The 22,731-nt window shown below is 41.0% G+C and overlaps 1 protein-coding gene and 1 long non-coding RNA gene across 2 annotated transcripts in view; one reads left to right on the top strand and one right to left on the bottom strand.

Annotated features, from left to right (window-relative positions):
• The window catches only part of HSD17B12 (hydroxysteroid 17-beta dehydrogenase 12), a 61,546-nt gene that overhangs the window by 5,995 nt on the left and 32,820 nt on the right, over positions 1–22,731 (top strand). Inside the window, exon 2 of the mRNA XM_079952368.1 lies at positions 16,170–16,216. Coding sequence (XP_079808494.1) covers positions 16,170–16,216 — 47 coding nt within the window. The remainder of the gene's footprint in view (positions 1–16,169; positions 16,217–22,731) is intronic.
• Positions 3,283–6,339, bottom strand: LOC307223515. Its single transcript, XR_013842114.1, has 3 exons — positions 4,757–6,339; positions 4,273–4,417; positions 3,283–3,534 (listed from the first exon to the last, which is right to left on the bottom strand). It is a non-coding gene; the product is annotated as an uncharacterized lncRNA (long non-coding RNA).

The following is a 22,731-nucleotide window of genomic DNA, read 5'->3' as shown; positions in this document are numbered from 1 at the left end:
CCAGGGCAGTAATAAAAAGCTGGGCAAGCCTTTGGGAGGCAGAGACATGAGAGGGCATCAGAGGAGGGAGGGAAGGAAAGAGGGACAGAGGCAAGTGTTGCCCGTGGTACCCCTGACCATCATTCAAGGCACCCCAGGGTGCCATGACACACTGATTGAAAAACCACTGGCATAAGTCATCAGTTGTTCCAGTCTCCCTATAGCAATTGTCACATGATGCTGGGCCAGAATATGAAATATGGCCTGAATATATTGAAGCTTTTGTGGGTGGTTATACATGGAAATACCCTTTCGAGGCAAAATATGCTTTCAATGAGGTTTATAACATGGGAAAGAAGTCCTGTGAGGAAAGGTTGAAGAAGGAGCTGGGTATGTTTTGTCTGGAAAAGAGTGGGGTGGGGAGAGAAAGTATAAATGTAAAGGGACCCCTGACCATTAGGTCCAGTCGTGGCCGACTCTGGGTTTGCGGTGCTCATCTTGCTTTATTGGCCGAGGGAGCCGGCGTACAGCTTCTGGGTCATGTGGCCAGCATGACTAAGCCACTTCTGGCGAACCAGAACAGCGCACGGAAACGGCGTTTACTTTCCCGCTGGGACGTGCTTTTGAACTGCTAGGTTGGCAGGAGCAGGGTGAGCAACAGGAGCTCACCCTGTCACGGGGATTCGAACCACCGACCTTCTGTTCGGCAAGTCCTAGGCTCTGTGGTTTAATCCACAGCGCCACCCGCATCCCTAGGAGAGAGTATGTTGTTGTTTAGTTGTGTCCGACTCTTCATGACCCCATGGACCAGAGCACGCCAGGCACTCCTGTCTTCTACTGCCTCCTGTAGTTTGGTCAAACTCATGCTGGTAGCTTCGAGAACACTGTCCAACCATCTCATCCTCTGTCGTCCCCTTCTCCTTGTGCCCTCAATCTTTCCCAACATCAGGGTCTTTTCCAGGGGAGTCTTCTCTTCTCATGAGGTGGCCAAAGTATTGGAGCCTCAGCTTCACTATGTGTCCTTCCAGTGAGCACTCAGGGCTGATTTCCTGAAAAGAATGGATAGGTGTGATCTTCTAGCAGTCCATGAGACTCTCAAGAGTCTCCTCTAGCACCATAATTCAAAAGCATCAATTCTTCAGCGATCAGCCTTCTTTATGGTCCAGCTCTCACTTCCATACATCACTACTGGGGAAAACATAGCTTTAACTATACGGACCTATAAGGAGACAGTATAGCCCTCTTCAAATACCTGAAAGGCTGTGATGCAGAAGGCAGATATCCCCCCCCCCCACTGTCCAGACAGGGAGTCTGGAGTAACCTCTCTGTTGCCATCCTTGTAGAACTTATTCTCACATATTCTGTTGTTTACATAGGTGGGGTAGTAGAGCAGCAGAGAGAATAATGGAGGATTCTGGAATTAGTTAAAATATTTTTTACAAGCCTAAGTATTAGTTTTGTAATGTTTTTCTTATAAAGCTTATCTTGCAAGAACTTACCACTATTTCCTCTGACTTGTGCAATCTATAAATATATATTGGGAATGGATTTTTATTCTTCATATTAGAACTTAAAAAATAGAACTTATAAAAACAAGTGTTAGGGTTGCCAACTTGTACCTATACAGTGGTACCTTGGGTTACATACACTTCAGGTTACATACACTTTGGGTTACAGACTCTGCTAACCAAGAGATAGTACCTCGGATTAAGAACTTTGCTTCAGGATGAGAACAGAAATCGTGCTCCGGCGGCAGTGGGAGGCCCCATTAGCTAAAGTGGTGCTTCAGGTTAAGAACAGTTTCAGGTTAAGAACAGATCTCCAGAACAAATTAAGTACTTAACCCGAGGTACCACTGTATCTTGAAAAATCCAGAAGCAGCAAGAAAGTTGCAGCTGCTGTGGCACGTTGAGTCTTTATTAATCACTTTGCCAGGTATCTTTTGTAGGAATCAGAAGTTGAGTGTCTCCCCCCGCCCCCAAAAAAGAAACACATGGTGAGCAAGGGGACTGGTTGCAATATAGGCACCATCCATGTGAACTCTCCCTTATAACCTAATGGTATGGTATCAGTTGAGTGTACAAGACCCCACATAGTGCAAATCCTGGATGTGGTTCTTTGTGAAAATGATGGAAGAAGCCACACAGACACAACTGAGATAGAGATGTAGGATGGACCAGCAGGCCTGACACTTCCATGTCTCACAGTGCCTGTGAATTTTCCCAGATGCTTTTCACCCTCATCCATACACACACTTTTTGTTTGATAGTTATTAATAATCAATACTTACAATATTATTCTGCTCTTCCATTGGAGTGTTTAAGAGTGGCTTAGCATTTAAGAGGATAAAAGTATAAAACCAGATAATTAAGGGCTGCTTCGACATAATCTAAGTAAACAAAAACAAACAAATCAGAAAAACGCAAAACAAAAATTTTGGGTAAATTTAATCTATTTGCCTTGCAGTGAAAACACATCATAATTGAGGACAGTCAGATCTCCCTGGGGAAGAACATTCCTCAATAGGTATGCACAACAGAAGGTCCCCTTTGTTATCATCACTCACCTCAGAAGGCAGGGAGAAGCCTCAAAGGGCCTACAAAGATGGTGTTTAGATTGGCAAGTTCATGTGGGGGAGGCAGTCAGCTAAGTATCTGGATCTTAAGCCATTTGAGGCTTTAAATATGAGAACCAGCTCGTTAACTTGTGTCTGTAAATGGACTAGTAGCCAGTGAAGTTTCATAGTTTTGAGAGGGATTCCATTTGACGAATCCCAGTTAGAAATCTAGCTGCTGTTTGTTGTTCTAGTTGAAGTTTCCTTGTAGTCTTCAAATGCACACTGGCTCATTAAAGTAGTCTAAATGGATTGCCACTAGTACATGAATAACTGGCAAAACTTTCTCTATGGGGTTGGAACTAGTGCAACAGCTGTTGTTGGTGGAACATAATTTCAACGACAGAATCCACTTGGGTTTCCACAGATGGGGCCAGCTCTAACAGCACTCAAGCTCCAGCCTGAACCTTACAGGATAGCAAGTAGGAAAAATAGTTGTCCTATTTATTGCATAAGTGCAGGGTCCCCAAACTAAGGCCTGCGGGCTGGATAAGGCCTGAGGGACTCGTTTATCTGGCACTGTGCTGCGTGGCTGCCCACTTCCAGGTCGGAGGAGCACCGGAAATAGCTTGTGCGCATGTGCAAGCATTATTTGCGTATGCACAAGCGTTCTTTCCGGTGCACATCCGGGTCGGAGGAGGCATGTGCACAAGCTATTTCCGGTGCTCTTCCGACCCGGAAGTGCACCGGAAATAGCATGTGCGCAAGCATAAGGGCACGCACTCCTCCGGCCCGCCGTGCGTTTGGCGCTGGAGACACTGGCCCAAGGCACGGTAAGTTTGCTGACTCCTGCATAAGTGTTCTGTAAGGATTGGTAGTTCATCATGTACCATCCTTTCTGGGGGTATTTGGCCCCCTTTGAAATCTGCAAGGCAGATTCCATGCTTTCCATTGTGCTGCTAAAGAAAGGAGGGAAGACAATGAAGGAAGGGATGCAGGGACTTACGGTATTTTTCTCTCTATAACACGCAGATCTTTTCTCCTAAAAAGGAAGGGGAAATGTCTGTGCGTGTTACTGAGCGAATGTGTGGTCCCTGGAGCCGACTAGGGCGAGCGCAGGAACAAAAATCAGGCAAAAATCAAATCGCGTGTAGGAGAAGGGAAACCTGAAAAGAGGAAGTTGCTGCTTTCCTGCATACTGCCCACCCGCTTGTGTTTCGTTGCTGTGTTTGCTCAAACGGAACAAAGAGCAGGCAAATCCCCTCCCCTCCAGGCAAGCAGAGGGGAAAGCAGAGCGTCCTTCCTTCTAATTCCTCTCCCTGCTCCTCGCAGGCAACCAGAAAACATGCAGGTGGGAGAGGGAGAGAGAGAGAGAGAGGGCTGGCTTGGGTGGGTGGGGGGAACTTTTGCCTTTCTTTCCTCCCTCCCGTTAAATCCCTCTCCTGCATTCTTAGCCAGCTGCTTCTCTGCACACCCATCTCATGCTCCTTGTCCCTTCTGTGTTTTTCCTTCCCTCCCCACTTAAAATGTAGTTACAAAGCATGGATCCACATGGATCCTCAGGATCTTTGCATTGGGTCACCCCAAATTCACCATCAGATCACATGTCTGTGGCCACAGCATGAAGCACAAAAATGATACATCCACTGTTTCATTCAGAATTCCCCCCTCCCTTGTTTTCCTCCTCTAAAAATGATGTGCGTGTTATGGTCAGGTGCGTGTTATAGAGCGAAAAATACGGTACTTCAATACTTAAATTTCAGTCCTTGGACCACCTTGTAAACTTTTACTTCCTGGGTTTTTTTCTTTTATTAAGAATCTTGGACAGCTTTTTAAAAATAAAAACATAAACCATCCATTCTGGTTTTGCTGGGACAGACCTGACTTGATACAGTGGTGCCCCGCAAGACGAACGCCTCGCAAGACGAAAAACCCGCTAGACGAAAGGGTTTTCCATTTTGGAGGCGCTTCGCAAAACGAATTTCTCTATGGGCTTGCTTCGCAAGACGAAATGTCTTGCGAGTTTTTCCGACTTTTTTTCCCCTCCCCCCCCCTTTTTCTAAGCCGCTAAGCCGCTTATCAGCTGATCCGCTAAGCTGATAAGCCGCTAAAAGCCGCTAATAGCGCTAATCCACTAAACCGTCAATGGGCTTGCTTTGCAAGACGAAAAAACCGCTAGATGAAGAGAATCGCGGAACGGATTCTTTTCGTCTTGTGAGGCACCACTGTATTTGGCACATGCAAAAGTGAGCAAATTGTTGCTCAGCTCCTTCTTTAGTCAGAAGGAAGTTTCTTGGTGAAGTTAGAAGTGTTTACCTTTACATTGCATGTTCTCATAATTGTTGTTGCCCTTTACTTAACCAGAAGGAACAGTGGTTTTTTTAAGCTGTCCAGTAAATGCAGATCTGATGCATATAAGCCATACAATTAATAGAGATCCTGTGCAATTTTTAAAGTATGTAAAATGTTGAGTTATATGCAGTTGCTTCTTACTTAACTGTTCAAGTAAACCCCTCTGGCAGTTTTCTAAAGGAACTTGAAGAGTGAGTAGTGTAATGAAGAAGTTGCTTCATGGTCATGTTTGTTGGGAAAACATTTTGGTTTGAAATTGATTGTGCCTTTGAGAGTGTTTTAGCTGTAGAATGAAGTTTTTTATATATTGCTACATAGCATCCTCTGTTGGCTAACTTGTGAATCGACCTCCCTATTTTTATGCCTACAACTGTAGCATTCCTTTAAAAATACAGCATTCTCTTCAGTTATGTAATTACTGTACTGCCAAACAGTTCAACACAACATTGAAGGCTGGTATGTGTATAATATATATCTAATGTAGGAACCTCCACTGAACAATGTTGATGCATTAGTTTAAAATGTATTGTAATAAACATCTATGCTGCTCCTTGATTGTGTTTCCACTGGTGTCCCAACTAAATTAACTCTATTTGGCTCGTATATAATTTCAGATTTACTCAGATCTTGAATGTACTTCCTTGATGGAGAGTCAGGCACTCCACCTATAGAAGGAAATACTTAAGGTGGGGTGGCTTTCTTTGTTAAGAGTTATTGCACATGCAGGCAAAGATGTCAACAAAGTTCTCCTGAGGCAGGCTCATAGAAGACCACCTCAAGCAAGAAGCAAGCTTTCAAATCCCTGAGTCCTCTTAGAGCTTGGTTTTTGATCTGAGTTGGAAAGCATTCCCAACTATTCCTGTTCATCCCTTAATATCTGTGAAATGCCTCCCAAAGTGGTTTACAACCATGTTAAATTTCCCATTAAAAATATCATCAAACCATTAACATTTAAAACATCCACGGTCCATCCAAATATAAAGCAGAATACCATAAAAGAAAAGAAATAATATAACGATGTACAACTTACAGATCCCAAAGACCATGGTAAAACAAGTCTTAAGCCCTGTTTGAAATTAATGAGGGATGGGGTTTGGGTGATACCACTTGGATTTAATTCTGAAAATGTCCTCTTGCATGTTTGTGCTAACCTAATTATTTTTGCACTCCCCAACTAGTTTGGGGCAAGGAGATAGGGGCTAGCCATTTTAGCAGTGGGTGGCAGAGTCAGCAGGGCACCTCAGCCAGTTGCCACCAGAATGACAAGCCCTCCACACAGATGCAGGTATTGGTGCTTTTATGTGTGGGGAATATGTTGCATGATTTTGTTGAGACTTTGGTTTTCTAGTAGCTTTTGGAGTGAACAGTTAGTGGGTTGGTAACAAGCCAAGTTAAATGGAGTATGTGAGAAAGTCTGCTTGGAGATAAGGAAGCCTAGCAGCAGGTGGTGAATGACAAAGCAGTTTTCTTGTTGGAGTATTGGAGTGCTGAAGTTTGGAAAGAAGTTTGAGTACCTCGGGCTAAGAACTTTGCTTCAGGATGTGAACAGAAATTGTGTGGCGGCAGCAGCAGGAGGCCCCATTAGCTAAAGTGGTACCTCAGGTTAAGAACAGTTTCAGGTTAAGAATGGACCTCCGGAATGAATTAAGTACTTAACCCGAGGTACCGCTGAAGGAACAGGTTACCCAAACCTGACTATCCAGTAGTTACCCAAACCAGGCCCCCAAACTTCCTATATTCTTTCCTCAAGGATTCATTAGCTAAAATGCATTAGCTTCACCACTGTATATGGTAACTTGTACAAAGCTGTGCTTTACTCTGCTGTATATAATAAAGCTAACTAAAAATCAAGTTACTAGTCAAGCAAGTTCCGTTCCTATTCGTCGTCCTAGAATTGTACGATTTGGCAGCTGGTAGCAGGTGGTAGCAGCTGGGACGCAGGTGGCGCAGCTGGGACGCAGGTGGCGCTGTGGGTTAAAGCCTCAGCGCCTAGGGCTTGCCGATCGAAAGGTCGGCGGTTCGAATCCCTGCGGCGGGGTGCGCTCCCGCTGCTCGGTCCCAGCGCCGGCCAACCTAGCAGTTCGAAAGCACCTCCGGGTGCAAGTAGATAAATAGGGACCGCTTACCAGCGGGAAGGTAAACGGCGTTTCCGTGTGCGGCTCTGGCTCGCCAGAGCAGCGATGTCACGCTGGCCACGTGACCCGGAAGTGTCTCCGGACAGCGCTGGCCCCTGGCCTCTTAAGTGAGATGGGCGCACAACCCCAGAGTCTGTCAAGACTGGCCCGTACGGGCAGGGGTACCTTTACCTTACCTTTACCTTAGCAAGAGTTTTGGTTGAGATCCATCAACAGATTTTGCTGTCTAGTTTTCTGTATTTTGGCCTGTTATGTTTGTTAGTTCATGAAATCAGATGTAGTCAGTTTGAACTGTTTCTTGTATAGAAAGGAAAATTCAGTGTCTTATGTTAAGTTCATATTCCGCCATAACTTGGACTACTTCATACCTTGTATACATGAGAAATACTCTCGTGTAGGCAATAAAATGCAGTTTATTGATTATTATTACTGCAGGGCCTGCAAGACAGAGCTGTTCCACCAGGCCTTTGGCCAAGGCACAGTCTGACCCACCCCCCTCTGTAAAATTCATAGAACTCTAATCCAATGGTTGCCATTAATTTGATTCTGAATTGATTCTAGAATGTATTTTAATTAATTGACTGCGATTTTATGTACACTGCTATTTTTACATGTTGTTAGCCGCTCTTTGGCTGGGCAGGGTAGGATACAAATAAAAATTTATTATTATTATTATTATTATTACATATGAAGCTGTTCTATTATCACACCATTGGTCCATTTAGTCCAAGATTGTCTATTTTGAATGTCAGCAGCTCTTTGGGATCTTGGACAGAGGTCTCTTCCATCACCTATTTATTACCTGATCTTTTCAGTGAAGATTTGGGATTTGAACCTCAGACCTTCTTGATGCAAAGCATTTGCTCTAGCACTCCTCATGCTTGTAGATAACTGTATGTGGTAAACAACACATAGGGTTATACATTGCTTCCTTTCCTATACAGAAATTTGATGTACACATCCTTTAAGCTCCGGAAGCTATGTTTAAGCCAATTTAAGGGTTGCTTTCCCCACATTTCTGCTGTGGATCTTTTTTATCTTTTGGCACACCTTTCCTGCATGCTTTCAAACATGCAGTGTGAACCTCTGGAACTCATGATTGAGTAGGGCTCCTAATAGCGTATTTATAGTGTATTCGCTGACATGTGAACTTCTGTACAGAAAGGACACTGAATTGTGGAAACAGGGAAATAGATCTCTCTTTTAACTTGTGAGGGAGACTGAATTATTGGTGTTGGGACACAACATATATTGTGTTTAACTTCGTCAGTAAACTGAACATTGTGAATGACCAGTTTTTGTATTCAGTTGCACCTTTCATCATCTTATGCTGTCACATGAATGTGCTGTGTTCCCAGTGAGCAGTGGGACTCAACTGCTTGTTTGGTGAATAGGTGTGACTGAACCCCAAAGGGGAGAAATGCCATGTGACAAGGACATGCTCAAAATCCATGTGTTCTTATCTGGGGTGAGGGATTGCTATGGTGCTGAGCATAGCATTCTGATGCCTATATAGTGTCCTTTTTTTCCTTTCAGGGAAAATAAGATACATCAAACAAACTGTAACAGAAATGCTTAAAGAAGCTGGATAGTTACACTTCTGTAACTATTCTGTGACTAAAACAGCCTTCCTATTAATGCTCAGTATTGAATAGTATTTTAAGAAAACATTTTGGCTTCCTTCATTGCATTTCGAAACAAAAGTAACTTACACTTACTCAGCCACAAATGAACAATTGCAGAACTTCCTCCAAGAAAGTCTCAGATAAATCAAATAAGTATTTATTTATTTATCCTAATGGTTAAGTTCAGACATAATGGTAAACCATGGTGTAGAAGCCTAGGCTAAACAGACTTTTATGTTCTCTATCTGGTGTTCTGCAGTTTCCCCTTTCTGGTTTGCTATTAGGTTCATGATGGCAAATGGTGGTTTGCTGTGAACCAAGAGTGATGTGATCCCAGTAGTGATGTATGGAAGTGAGAGCTGGACCATAAAGAAGGCTGATCGCCGAAGAATTGATGCTTTTGAATTATGGTGCTGGAGGAGACTCTTGAGAGTCCCATGGACTGCAAGAAGATCAAACCTCTCCATTCTGAAGGAAATCAGCCCTGAGTGCTCACTGGAAGGACAGATTGTGAAGCTGAGGCTCCAGTACTTTGGCCACCTCATGAGAAGAGAAGACTCCCTGGAGAAGACCCTGATGTTGGGAAAGATGGAGGGCACAAGGAGAAGGGGGCGACAGAGGACGAGATGGTTGGATAGTGTTTTCGAGGTTACCAGCATGAGTCTGACCAAGCTGCGGGGGGCAGTGGAGGACAGGAGTGCCTGGCGTTCTCTGGTCCATGGGGTCACGAAGAGTCGGACACGACTAAACGACTAAACAAAGAGTGGAGAGAATCGTATCATGTGAGGGTAGGAGAAAGTATGAGAGGCCAGTGCTCATTCCAGGCTGTTTTTCATAACGCCAATAGGTTGTTGGAAAGGTACTAAGGAGATCTGACTTCAGATCTCGCTTAGCCATGTAGCTCACTAGATGTTCATTGTCTAATCCCTACCTTTCACACAGGTGTACATCACAAGTGACATCAGGTGTGGGGCAGGTTTGGGGAAAACTGAGACCCGGGCTGGACCAAATTTGACCCCCTGGCCAGAATTTCCCCACCCCTGATAAAAATAATGCGAGAGGGTAGAAATGTGAACCAAAATGAAGACATGTTAAATGTAAGTATAATGTTTAGCATTCCACCATATTGAAATTTATATTTAATGAATATGCAAAGCAAATATATATATCAAGCAAAATGTGTGTGTGTGTGTGTGTGTGTGTCCAAGATGGAAGAGGAAATAAAACATGGAAATTTTAGTTTTCCCATTGTACATACAATCAGCTTTAGTGTATCTCCTTTCTGACACCATAGTATAAAATAGAGAGGTGGCAAGTCATCTTTTAACGGGCTTATGTACTTTCTTATAAGGTGCTATAAGGCAGCTTTTCGGAAAGACTTTATGGATGTTACATCATTTTAGCTAAGAATAGATGTTGTGATATGTAAAATGGCTTACTTGGATCCCAAATAGACATGATAGACAAAAATTGTTTTCATGGCGGTTGCAATAGGCTACATTATATCTTAATTTTTAAATAATGAGAGCATTCTGTCATGAGTTGCAGATATTAAAAATTAAGGACATTGATCTGTTGCCTACAGTGTAAAGAGGAATATTCCTTTACAGAAATGGGCATTTCTGCAGTCTACAAATTTGAAAGTAAATGCACATCATAAATCTAGATTTCTGTATGTTCCTCTTTCTTGCAAATAGTGTTTTCAATAACCATTTCCCCTCTTCCTGCATTATGAAATGGTGGCAGCATATCAGCAAGGAATTGCATTGGTATTCTAGAAGCATTGCGAAACCAGACAGGTCTGCAGCACACTGGTCTATTTTTAGACTTTAGGTTGCCATTTTTATCCTGTAAAAATATTCATCAGTGTCTGGGTGACAGGCCATCAGTTTTTGTAAATGTGGTAGAGACCACATTTCCCCTTCTACCTATCTTTTCTGTTTTATGCTTTGCAGTGTGTAGTTTGGAGTAAGGGGAGGTGGTTACTTTGGATTTCAATTCATGCATTAAACTCCTCAGTTCACAGATCTTTAACGTCATGCACTTCATTCATCTTTTTCTATACGCAGCTGCTTACGCATCTCTGCTTATTGTCTATTATGGCTGAACTGTTATAGTGCACAAAAGTAAGCGCGCTGGGGGGGGGAATTAATGGATTTAGATGCCTTTCTATAATTTCCAATCTAGTCTCTCTCCTGACATTCTTCAACTGCAGCCACAAAGCACTAAATTTAAAACCACATTGGTACTGTGGGTAAGGTATTCTCTTTTTCTCAGAGCAAATACAGTAGTATGGGGAGATTCTCCTGAAATCAATATGGGTTGATGGGTTGTATTAGATTGGTTGTGCTTCAGCAATGAGTCCCAAGTTCCAGTTCCTGTTTGGGAATGAAAATTCTCAGTAGCCTTGAGCAAGTCATGCCCTCATTTTTTAAGTTGTTACAATCTTATTGACCTAATACACAAGTTGATTGTGCAGTTTAATGTATACTTAGCATGCAGAAAGATGTTTTCAGAGTGATTGATAACAATCCTCAGGGTATCCTTTGAGGAGATCTGCAACCAACAAAGGCAAGGTAGTCAAGACACACCTGATGCTTGTTTTGTGGTTTCTGTCCCTTCTCTGACAAAGGGCAGACAAAAAGTTATGTAGCATGTAATGTAGCTTGTAGAGCAATAGATCAGTCTTCATTTTTCCTCAAAAACCATACAAACAGATGTACATTGAAATGTATAGGTAGGTTGATTGAACCCCATCTCTAAGAACAGTGGGCAGTAATTTATAGAAATGTATTTTAATCACTTGCTGGATAAATGTAACTTAATAAATGAACATAATTGAGAGATGAGGTGACTTGCATTTTTATAGGCTTGTTACCTTGGCACACTGGAGTTTTACAATGGCCGGTCGTAGATACTGTGTCAGAAATTCTCAAATCTAGTCATGTTGCATGTTAAATTTAACCCGAACCCCATTTGTATAGTACTAAAGAACCTCCTTAATACTTGTGTGTCCGTACTCATCTCATCATTTTGCATTTCTGCAGTATATTGTGACACGCAGATAGAAAGACAATGGAACACTTGGGTACTGAACAAAGAATTGTAATAGTTGTAATACTTGGGAGTTGAACATGGGTACGGGCAGTTGTAATTACCATATTTTTCGCTCTATAAGACGCACCAGACCACAAGATGCGCCTAATTTTTGGAGGAGGAAAACAAGAAAAAAAAATTCTGAATCTCAGAAGCCAGAACAGCAAGAGGGATCGCTGCGCAGTGAAAGCAGCAATCCCTCTTGCTGTTCTGGCTTCTGGGATAGCTGCGCAGCCTGCATTCGCTCCAAAAGACGCACACACATTTCCCCTTACTTTTTAGGACGGAAAAAGTGAGTCTTATAGAGCAAAAAATATGGTAACTGGTGAACTCAGTCAAATTCAAAGACTTAGTTCTGAATGTTTTTTAAAAAATCTATTTACTTCCTATGAAAAACTAAAAAAAGAATCTATTTAACTTCCTTTTGTTCATTTCTTGCCTTCGTGACATGGAATCTCCAAATAAAATGTTTCCTGGCTCATGCCAGAGTGATGCAGTAGCAAAAACAAACAAACAAACAAAACCAACTAATGCTAGTTTAGGCCGCATCAACAGAAGTATAGTGTCCAGATCAAGCGATATAATAGTACTGCTCTATTCTGTCAAACTCCCTCTAAAGTACTGCTTTCAGTTCCCGGGAACCACAGTTAAGAAAGATATTGACAAGCTGTAACGTGTGCAGAGGAGGTCAACCAAGATGATTAAGGGTCTGGAAAACAAGCCATATGAGGAATGGTTGAGGGAGTTGGGTATGTTTAGCCAGGAGAAGAGAAGACTGAGGGGAGATATAATAGCCAAATATATAAAGGGCTATCACATGGAAGATGAAGTAAGCTTGTGTTCTCCTGCTCTGGAGGGTAGGACTCAAACCAACGGCTTCAAGTTACAGTGGTACCTCTGGTTAAGAACTTAATTCGTTGTGGAGGTCCATTCTAAACCTGAAACTGTTCTTAACCTGAAGCACCACTTTAGCTAATGGGGCCTCCTGCTGCTGCCGCCGCACGATTTCTGTTCTCATCCTGAAGCAAAGTTCTTAACAAAGTACTATTTCTGGGTTAGCGGAGTCTGTAACCTGAAGCGTCTGTAACCCTTGGTACCACTGTACAAGAAAGGAGATTCCAACTAAACATCCGTAAGAATTTTCTGACAGTAAGAGCTTTTCAACAGTGGACCAGACTCCCTCGGAAGGTGGTGGACTCTTCTTCCTTGGAGGTTTTTAAGCAGAGGTTGGATGACCATCTGTCATGGATGCTTTAGTTGAGATTCCTGCATTGTAGGGGGATTAGATGACCTTTGGGTCCCTTCCAATTCTACAATTCTCTGATCTTTCACCAAGGGGCGAGTGTACATAAGAACCTCAGAGAAGCTCAGCTGGTTCAAATTAAAGACCAATCTCATTCAGCATCCTTTTTACCCTCTGGCCAATCAGGTGCTTGTGGAAAGCCTGTAAGCAGGACATGAGGATTAAAGCATTAGCCCTCACCTTTTCTCCAGCAACTGGTCTTCAGAAGTAAAGTAAAGGTAAAGGTACCCCTGCCCATACGGGCCAGTCTTGACAGACTCTGGGGTTGTGCGCCCATCTCACTTAAGAGGCCAGGGGCCAGCGCTGTCCGGAGACACTTCCGGGTCACGTGGCCAGCGTGACATCGCTGCTCTGGCGAGCCAGAGCCGCACACGGAAACGCCGTTTACCTTCCCGCTGGTAAGCGGTCCCTATTTATCTACTTGCACCCGGAGGTGCTTTCGAACTGCTAGGTTGGCAGGCGCTGGGACTGAGCAGCGGGAGCGCACCCCGCCGCAGGGATTCGAACCGCCGACCTTTCGATCGGCAAGTCCTAGGCGCTGAGGCTTTAACCCACAGCGCCACCTGCGTCCCCTTGTCTTCAGAAGTATACTGCCTCAAATAATTGAGGTAGTAGCTGTAGATGACCAGTAGCCATGGATCCATGAATATGTTTAAACCCCTTTTAGAGCCCTCCAAGTTGGTGGTCATCAGCTCATCTTGTGGTGGCAAATTCCACTCCTTAACACTGCTTTCTTATTCTTTCCATAATTGACTCCCTTGGGAGGCTGTGGACTCTCCTTCATTAGAGGTTTTTAAGCAGAAGTTGGATGGCCATCTGCCATGGATGCTCTGGTTGAGATTCTTTCATTGCAGGGGATTGGATTAGATGACCCTCAGGATCTCTTCCAACTCTACGACTCTAACCCACAGCACTCCAACATGATTGTACATATTCTATCACTGTTCATTTTTTTAAAAAACAGTGTGCTCCGAATCCGAAGAAAAGTGAGCATAAGGGTTCTCTTGCAAAGTTTCTCATGCCAAGAGTCCCCTTTCATTATAGTTCCCAGTGCCCCAACCCACACTATTCTAGACAGTTCCTGAACCTTCAGTGGCTTGCCACAAGATCTGACTTCCACATATTATCATGCCTATAATCTATTATATGAAATGCACTGTGGGTGCCAAAGAGAAGTGAGAATATGCAAAATCTGAACATTTGTGGTTGCAATTTGAGTGAGAAATAGGAGGTTTAGAAGCACTCATTTGTCTCATTTTCTGCACCAGATTTTCTGTTCAGTAAATGTATTGTGTTGCTGCTGTCTTATTAACTTGCAGAGTCTGCATGCTTATCTTCTTTGTTCTTGTTAAAATATGAGCTGGCATGTGTTAGACTGCATTAGCGTTCACTTCTAGGGACTTCAGTGCCTTCTAAATTTGGCATTGCTAAGCTGGTGCCCTGTTTGCTTGAATCAATTGGGGTAGCTATTTTTAGCAACAAAGGGGAATTGAAATAGCAATTTTCTTTCCATGCAATAGATCCCAAGAGGAATACTGATGCAAGCTCTCTGTCATTGCATATACTCGCCCCTCCTCAAAAACCCTCAGACAAAAGGCAGCTGTCACAGTTTGCGGCAGTATTAATCTTTAATCAATTGAGTGTTTTCTGCATTCAGGTGTTCTGAGGGGAAAACGGGTCATGAGGAGAACCTATCTGGAATAACTAAGCATTCTCTTTGGTGGGTAACGGCAGGGAATAGGCAGAGCAGCTAAAAATAGTATTTGCTTCAAGTGTTCCTCCAGTCTATTTTTGATACTTGATTTTGATAAGGTTGATTGGGCTCTTACTAAAAATAAGTTTCTTCCAGGCTAGCAACACATGCACACACACACACATAGTAAAATGTTTTTAACTAACACAAACTAAAATTCTTTAGTGGGCTGCAGATAATCTTGGAAGAAAGTGTTGGTCAGACGCCAGTGTTTATATAATCTCTATTAAATGAGGCATTATTTGATGCCAACCAGGACTTGTCTCTATTCTTTCCAGTTTTTGTTGTGTTGAAGGACTTGTTTGCCTTTCACAAGCTTCTTGTAATGTAGTGGAAATAGCAGCGGGTCCCGCCCCCCCCCCCCCCGTTTTACATAATTCACACCTATTCAGTGTTACCATTCTCTGTTACATGCCTTGATTTGGAAGACTGTTTTGTTAACTCCTGCTAAAAGCTGCATTTAATATGGATTCTCATTAAGTAATATTGGAATATTACTTGCAGCTACTTATAACTGAGAAGAGAAATGCTGATTTCCCACATTTGCAACATAATCTGTTAGTTATCTATTTATTAGCAGTTATTTCACAAGAAAGTGAGTGGAAATATTGTTGAAATTTTGATTACATGTAAAACCATGTGACTTCTGCAAGACTACTGCTATTCTTCCAACACTAGATTTATCAACTTTTCCAGAAATCTTGCCCTGCATTTTTCTTCACATATTATAAGAGGTCACCCTCTTAATCCCAAAACGAAACGTCACTTAGAGTTTTCTGTCTACTTCTCCATCTGGGGAATAGAGGGCAGGGTGTGGATTCAAATATGTAGCTGGAACAGCCTCTCCCTGAATAAAGCAGCACTGATAATTTTCATGAAAGTGGTTTACCCAAGACTACTCCGCAGTCTTCATGTTTGAGTGGTGACATAGCTGAATCGCTTCTATCAAATACTGTCTTATTTATTCTTACATCACTCTCCTTTGTGCTGTTTTCTTCCTGTTCAATACTATAAAAATACTAATTTATTCACAGTAGTCTTGAATCCTAATCCGAAGGAGGCAAGCATTATTTTTCAGATGAAGAAATGCTGAATCAGTATAATGCTTGGATTGAAGGAGCGAATTGGAGGTGCCATTACAACATAACAAGTAAAATTAACGTTGTGTGTTGTAAAGCTTTCATTAATTGTTCATAAGACATACATGCTAAATTGGATTTGAATTCATAGACAACATTAAAAAAAAAAAATCCTAAGTCAACTTTTCCAGAAAACTTATATCACTTCTAGAAGACGAAGAATTTATGGCATTATGACATAAGCTTTGGAAACACACTAACATCTCTGTTCTTCCGCCTTTCATGTTTTATAGTTATCACGGGAGCTACTGATGGAATTGGAAAGGCATATGCAGAAGAGGTAAGTTGTGATTCATGTAACATATTGTACCTTTGTGCATTTTGACATGCATACAACAAATTGGAGTCTGTTTCCTGTGCTGTATGTATGTCATGTTCTTTTTTTTTTTTTTGCAATTACATTTTTATTAAAGTTATGCAGAAACAAAAGAAGAACAATACACACACAAAAAAAAACATAAAAAGGCCAATACACACAAAAAAGAAAAAACAAAGAAAAAGAATATTATAACAATATATAAAGGGTACAGTCATGATATTTTGAGCTCTACCGAGCCTTAGACTCCCCTCCACCCTTTTGGTAAGTATCGTATATCTTCCTCCATTACGTATTTGATTTTTGATCTTACATCTTAAATTTATTTACTGATAGAGTTGTTCTAGCCCCGCCAATTCACTTTATCAATTTATTCCAATATAATTCCAATATTTACTCCAATTTTTCTGGAATTTCTGTTCATCTTGGTCTCGTATTCGACCTGTTAGCCTATCCAGCTCGGCATAATTTGCCATCTTACATTGCCAATCATTTATATTGGGTATGGTTTCCGATTTCCAATGTTGTGCCAACATAATTCTTGCTGCCGTGGTGGCATAAAGGAATATCGTCTTACCTTCTTTTTTGATTTCATTACCGATCATTCCCAACAAAAAGGCTTCAGGTCTTTTCGGGAAAGTATATTTAAATATTTTTTTAAGTTCATTGTAGATTGATTCCCAGAAGCCTTTCACCTTATTGCATAGCCACCACATATGATAAAGATCACCCTCCACCTCGCCACATTTCCAACATTTCCTATTCCTTAATCTGTACATTTTGGCCAGTTTCACCGGCGTGTGATACCATCTATACAACATCTTCCAGATATTCTCTCTCAATGCCATACACGCCGTAAACTTTATATTGCTGTTCCACAGTTCCAACCACATTTCAAAATTAATATTATAACCAAAGTCGGTTGCCCATTTAATCATTGCCTCCTTCACCTCCTCATCTTTTGTATACCACTCTAATAATATGTTATAAATTCTAGACAATGTTTTGTTCTTACCTTCTACAACCTCTATGTTAAATTTTGATTTTTTGTCTTCGAAACCTATATTCTTTTTATCTTCTTTTAACAGATCATTCACCTGGTGGTATTGTAGCCAACTGGTGAATGAATTTTTTGTCTCCTCATGAGGCCTAAGTTTGGGTCCCTGTTCTGTTTTTCTTAGGAGTTCTTCATAGGTGGCATTTTTCTCCTCCATATTTGTTTTCTTAATCCTTAGGACCTCTATTGTTGAAATCCACCAGGGGGTCTTTCTTTCAAGGAGATTTTTATTCCTTTCCCATACCTGGTATATTGGTCCCCTAAAAATGTGGTTTAAGAAGCTCCGATGGACCTTTACTTTTCCATACCATAGGTATGCGTGCCATCCGTACCAATTATTAAAGCCTTCCAGGTCCAATAGATCTCTGTTCTCCAATTTTATCCAATCTTTTAACCAGAGTATACACGCCGCTTCATAGTACAGGCTCAGGTCTGGAAGGGGAAAACCCCCTCTTTCCTTTTTGTCTACCATAATTTTCATTTTTATCCTTGGTCTTTTCCCCTGCCAGATGTAATTCGCAAGGGCTCTCTGCCACTCTTTACACTGCTTTAAGCCTTTAAGTATGGGGATAGTTTGAAATAAAAACAACATTCTAGGCAGAATGTTCATTTTAACCACTGCTATCCTTCCCAAAAAGGAGAGTTTCATCCTCCCCCAAATCTCCATGTCTTTTTTTATATTTCTCCAAGTAGGTTCGTAATTATCCTTGTATAAATTTAGATTTTTTGCTGTGATCCACACTCCTAAATATTTCACTTTTTTGACTACCTTAATTTCTGCCCTTTGCTCCAACTCTATCGTTTGCTCCTTAGTTAAGTTTTTAACCAACATTTTGGTTTTGTTTTTATTTACCTTGAAACCTGCCACCGCTCCAAATTCTTCAGTTTTTTGTAGAGCTTCCTTTACACTATCTTTTGGTTCTTCTAGAGTTAGTACGATATCATCCGCATAAGCTTTGATTTTATATTCCCTCTTTCCTACCTTAACTCCTTTAACTTCTGTTGTCTCCCTCAATCTCTCATTAAGTATTTCTAGTACTGTTATAAATAGTAGAGGAGACAAAGGACAGCCCTGTCTAGTTCCTTTATTTATGTCGAAATATTCTGTTGTGGTGTTATTTATTACTAATTTCGCCTTCTGTTCTTTATATATTGCTTCTATGCCATTTCTAAATTTTTCTCCTATTCCCATCATTTCCAAACTTTTCTTTAAAAAGTCCCATGAGATGTTATCGAATGCCTTTTCGGCGTCTATGAACACCAGGGCAGCCTGTCTGTCTATATTCATATCTAAATATTCGATGATATCTATCAGATTCCTTACATTATCCCTTAATTGTCTCCCTGGAAGGAAGCCTGGTTGATCTTTGTGTATTTTATTATTCAAAACCTTTTTTAATCTTTCTGCCATCACATCTGTAAATATCTTATAATCGTTGTTTAATAATGAAATTGGTCTATAATTCTTTACCTCCAGATTATCTGCGTCTTTTTTAGGAATCAATGTGATATATGCTTCCTTCCAGGTATTCGGGATCCTTCCTTCTTTTAGAATGTTATTCATTACTTTTTCTAGCACTGGGGATACTTGATTACTTAATATTTTATAATATTTAGCCGGAAGGCCATCTGGCCCCGGCGCTTTCCCACTTTTCATCTTTTTTATAGCTTTCCTTATCTCTTCCTGCGTAATTGTCTTATCTAGTATCTCTTTTTCCTCTTTTGAAATTTGTTTTAGGTGATATTTTTGCAAAAAATCATCTATTTCTTGTTTTGTTTCTTTTCCTCTTTTATATAGCTCCTTATAATATTTTTGGAAAATCCTTTTTATTTCTTTTGGTTCTTCCATAATCCTTTCTCCTTCCCTTATCTTACAGATCATATTTTGTTTCCTCCTTTCTCTTATTTGCCACACCAAATATTTCCCTATTTTATTTGCAGATTCAAAAGTCTTCTGATTCATCATTTTAATTTTCCATTCTATCTCTTGATCGATTATTGAGGAAAATTTAGCTTGTAGTATCTTTATGTTCTGTTTTGCGGTCTCCTCGCTGGGGTTAATAGTTAACTTTCTCTCGTTTTCCATAATCTGTTTTAGGATCTGTTCTTTCTTTATCTCTTTTTCTTTTCTTAATTGGCTATTTTTCTGTATCAAAAAACCCCTCATGACTGCCTTTCCCGCGTCCCACACCGTCTCTATAGCCGTTTCCCCATTTAAATTCCATTTAAAATAGTCTTCAATTGTTTCTATAGCCTTATTTACAATCTTTTGGTCATTAAATAAAAATTCGTTCATTCTCCATCTGCCTACTTTGATATCTTTTCCTTTTAACTCAATAGACACCGCATTATGGTCGGATATAATTCGTGGGTGAATTTCAGATTTAGTTAAGTTCTGTGTCAGTTCCTTCGATATCTTCGATACTATCTATTCTCCCCCAGCTCTGATTTGGGTTTGAAAAGAAAGTATATTGTTTTATAGTGGGGTTTTTTAATCTCCATGCGTCAGTTATTCCCATGTTATTTACCATATCAAAGAAGGATCGAGGTAATTTACCTCCTTTCTTCTCTTGCTTTTTTGTTGATTTATCTAAATTTGGGGACACCACCCCATTAAAGTCACCCATCAATATCATTTTTTGATCCATCCATTCCATCAGTTTATCACCTAATTCCGAAAAGAAAGCTGATTTTTTGTCATTTGGTGCATATATTCCAACAACAATTATTTTTTCTCCATGAAACACCATCTGAACTATAACCAATCTCCCTTGATCGTCCTTGTATAACAATTGTGGGTCATATTTTTCTTTTATATATATTACCACCCCTCTTTTCTTAACCCTATCTGCTGACACAAAATCCACTCCTAACCTCTTATTGCTCAATACCCTCCTGTGTTTATTTATTACATGAGTCTCTTGTAGGCAGGTTATGTCCCAATTCTTTTTCAATAATGTATGTGCAATTTGGTTCCTTTTATTTTTATTGTTCAACCCATTCACATTCCAACTTAATATTTTTAACGTCATCTATTATATAATAGTAATTAATTTATCCAATCTAGATATAATCTACTGTTCTTTGTCTTCTTTCTCTACTTCTTCCCCTTCTCCTGGTATACTCTCTTCTCTTTCTTCTTCACTCCCCTCGTCCTCTTCCCCCTGTTGTTTCCCCACCTCCTCTTCCCCCATCATCCTTCCCAAATCTTTCTCATATCTCCTTGCAAACTTTTGAAGTTCTGGAATGGTAGACAGTTTAAACCTTTTTTCCTTGAAGTAAAAAGAAATACCTTCTGGAAACTCCCATCTGTACATAATCCCATTTTTTTTCAAAAGATTTGTTAATTTTTTATATGGGTCTCTCCTTCGAAGAAATCTCGAAGGAATCTCTTTAAAGATAATAATTGAGTTTCCTTCGACATACCACCTTTTCACATAATTCTGCTTCAGTATTTCATTTCTTATTTCTAACGTGTTGAACATGGCTATTACGTCTCCTGGCAATTTTTTCTTTTTGTCCTTAACAGATTTTGATCTTATTCGAAAAATATTTACTATACAATGATTTATCTCTTCTTCTTTTCTATCTAGCCAAGTTGCCAGCTCTTTCACCACTTTAGCTCTAATATTTTCATTGAAATTCTCCGGTATTCCTCTGAATTTCAGATTAGATTGATTTTGTCTCATCTGCGTCATAGCCATGTTATCCAATAACTCTTCCTGTATATTGCTTATATCTTTGACTTCTAGTCTAATCCTGTCTACCTCCTTCTTACTGTCTTTCGTGTCTTTTTGCACCCTTTTCATTGAATCCTCCAGAACCTTAGCTCTTACCGAGAGGTCTTTGACTTTCCCTGTCAATTCACCTACCACTCCCTCCAGTTTCATATCTAAAGTATTTTGTACTTCTATTAGCTTCTTTTCAATATATTGTTCATTGTTTTTAAATTCTTTTCTTATTTCGGCCATCAAGCTATCATAGTCTTTAATTTCTTTTACCTCCTTCCCCTCTTCTTGCCTTGAAGGCCTCCTTTCGGCTGGTGTTGCCACCACCTTTTTAAAGCCGTTCGGCATTTTATATATTTGAAATTAATTCCCCCTATAATACCAGAAAGATGAGGTATAAAAGTAGCCCAGGTAACCTCTCTCAAATATTTCAGCGACGTTTTCCAGTAATGACAAAGATCGGAGAAAAAAAAAGGAAATAAAATAAAATAAAATACTAGTAAAGAGAAAGTGTTGAGGTAAGAAGTGCTGGTGTAAGGGTGCCAGATATTAGCTCAGTTTTCATGCGTCTAAACAAATATCAGTATTTAGTTTAGTGCAATTTAGTTTTGTGCAGTCTTAGAAAACGAAGTAATAGACGTCTCAAACCACAGAAGTACTTCCAGACGTGGGGGGAAGGTCCTGCAAAAATGTAGTCCTCTCAATTAGAAATTAAACTCAGTATGTCTCTTTAAATCCAGAAAGAAGGTGAAGAAAGTAGTCTTTTAAATTGGAGATTGAACTCGGTATGTCTCTTTAATTCCCAAAGGAAGATGGGGATGGATCTAGTCCCGATGACAAAGCAAAATCCCCCATTGCTTGCTTGATTAAGTGTGGCAATATCACACCAATTCTATCCTTTAACGAAGAATATTAAACACAAAAACAAAAAAGCATGAGTTCCACACACCGTTTAATTCGCACTCCTCCTAGTCGCCACACGCAGAGGGTTGAAAATGAAAAACCATCCACAAGAACCCTGTACCGGGCTTAACGTTTTCCGTCCCGATGAATCAGAACAATTCCTTTCCCCTTCTCTCTAAGTCATTAGAAAGTTCCGCTGTTGCATTGCCTCCGACTCTTGTGTCTGAGGTCTCTCCACCACACTCACTTGACGGCTAGTCTCTTATTTATTTCCTCTCTCCCAGTATTTCGCTATACTCCATTTTCACCTTACCGCCAGTGATGAATTCCTCCTCCTTTCGCCATATATCTCCTTTCCGCTGGGTTCTTACCTTAAAAAAGGTCCCATTATCGTTACTTAAACAGCTTTCCAACATTTCCGTTTGTCACCACTGCTTTCTCCACAGTGTTTAGCAGCTATATCCCAGCTTTTCCACTGTTGTTGGAGGTCCGCCGCTTTCCCTCGGAGCCTGAGGCTTCACAACATGGAGTCTGTTGCTTCCCCTTTACGCTGCAGCTCCAGCCCTGTTAAACGCCGGCAACACGGGCGAGCACAGGCAGCGTCGCTGGGTACTTCGTCCCACAGAGTATCCTCCTGTGGTTTCGGGGTTCACGGAGCCTTCGTGACCCCTCTAAAAACTCCAAGTTGTTCGAGACTGCCCCGGAGGGTTGCCTCGCGCTCCTTCCCGCGGCCGCGGCGTCCCGGAAGTATGTCATGTTCTTGTTTTGCCTGAATGATAAGGGATAATGTG

Source organism: Podarcis cretensis (assembly GCF_951804945.1).
Source record: "Podarcis cretensis genome assembly, chromosome: 1".
Classification (NCBI taxonomy): domain Eukaryota; kingdom Metazoa; phylum Chordata; class Lepidosauria; order Squamata; family Lacertidae; genus Podarcis; species Podarcis cretensis.
The sequence above is the reverse complement of the archived record's forward strand: the minus strand, read 5'-3'. Positions and strand labels throughout refer to the sequence as shown.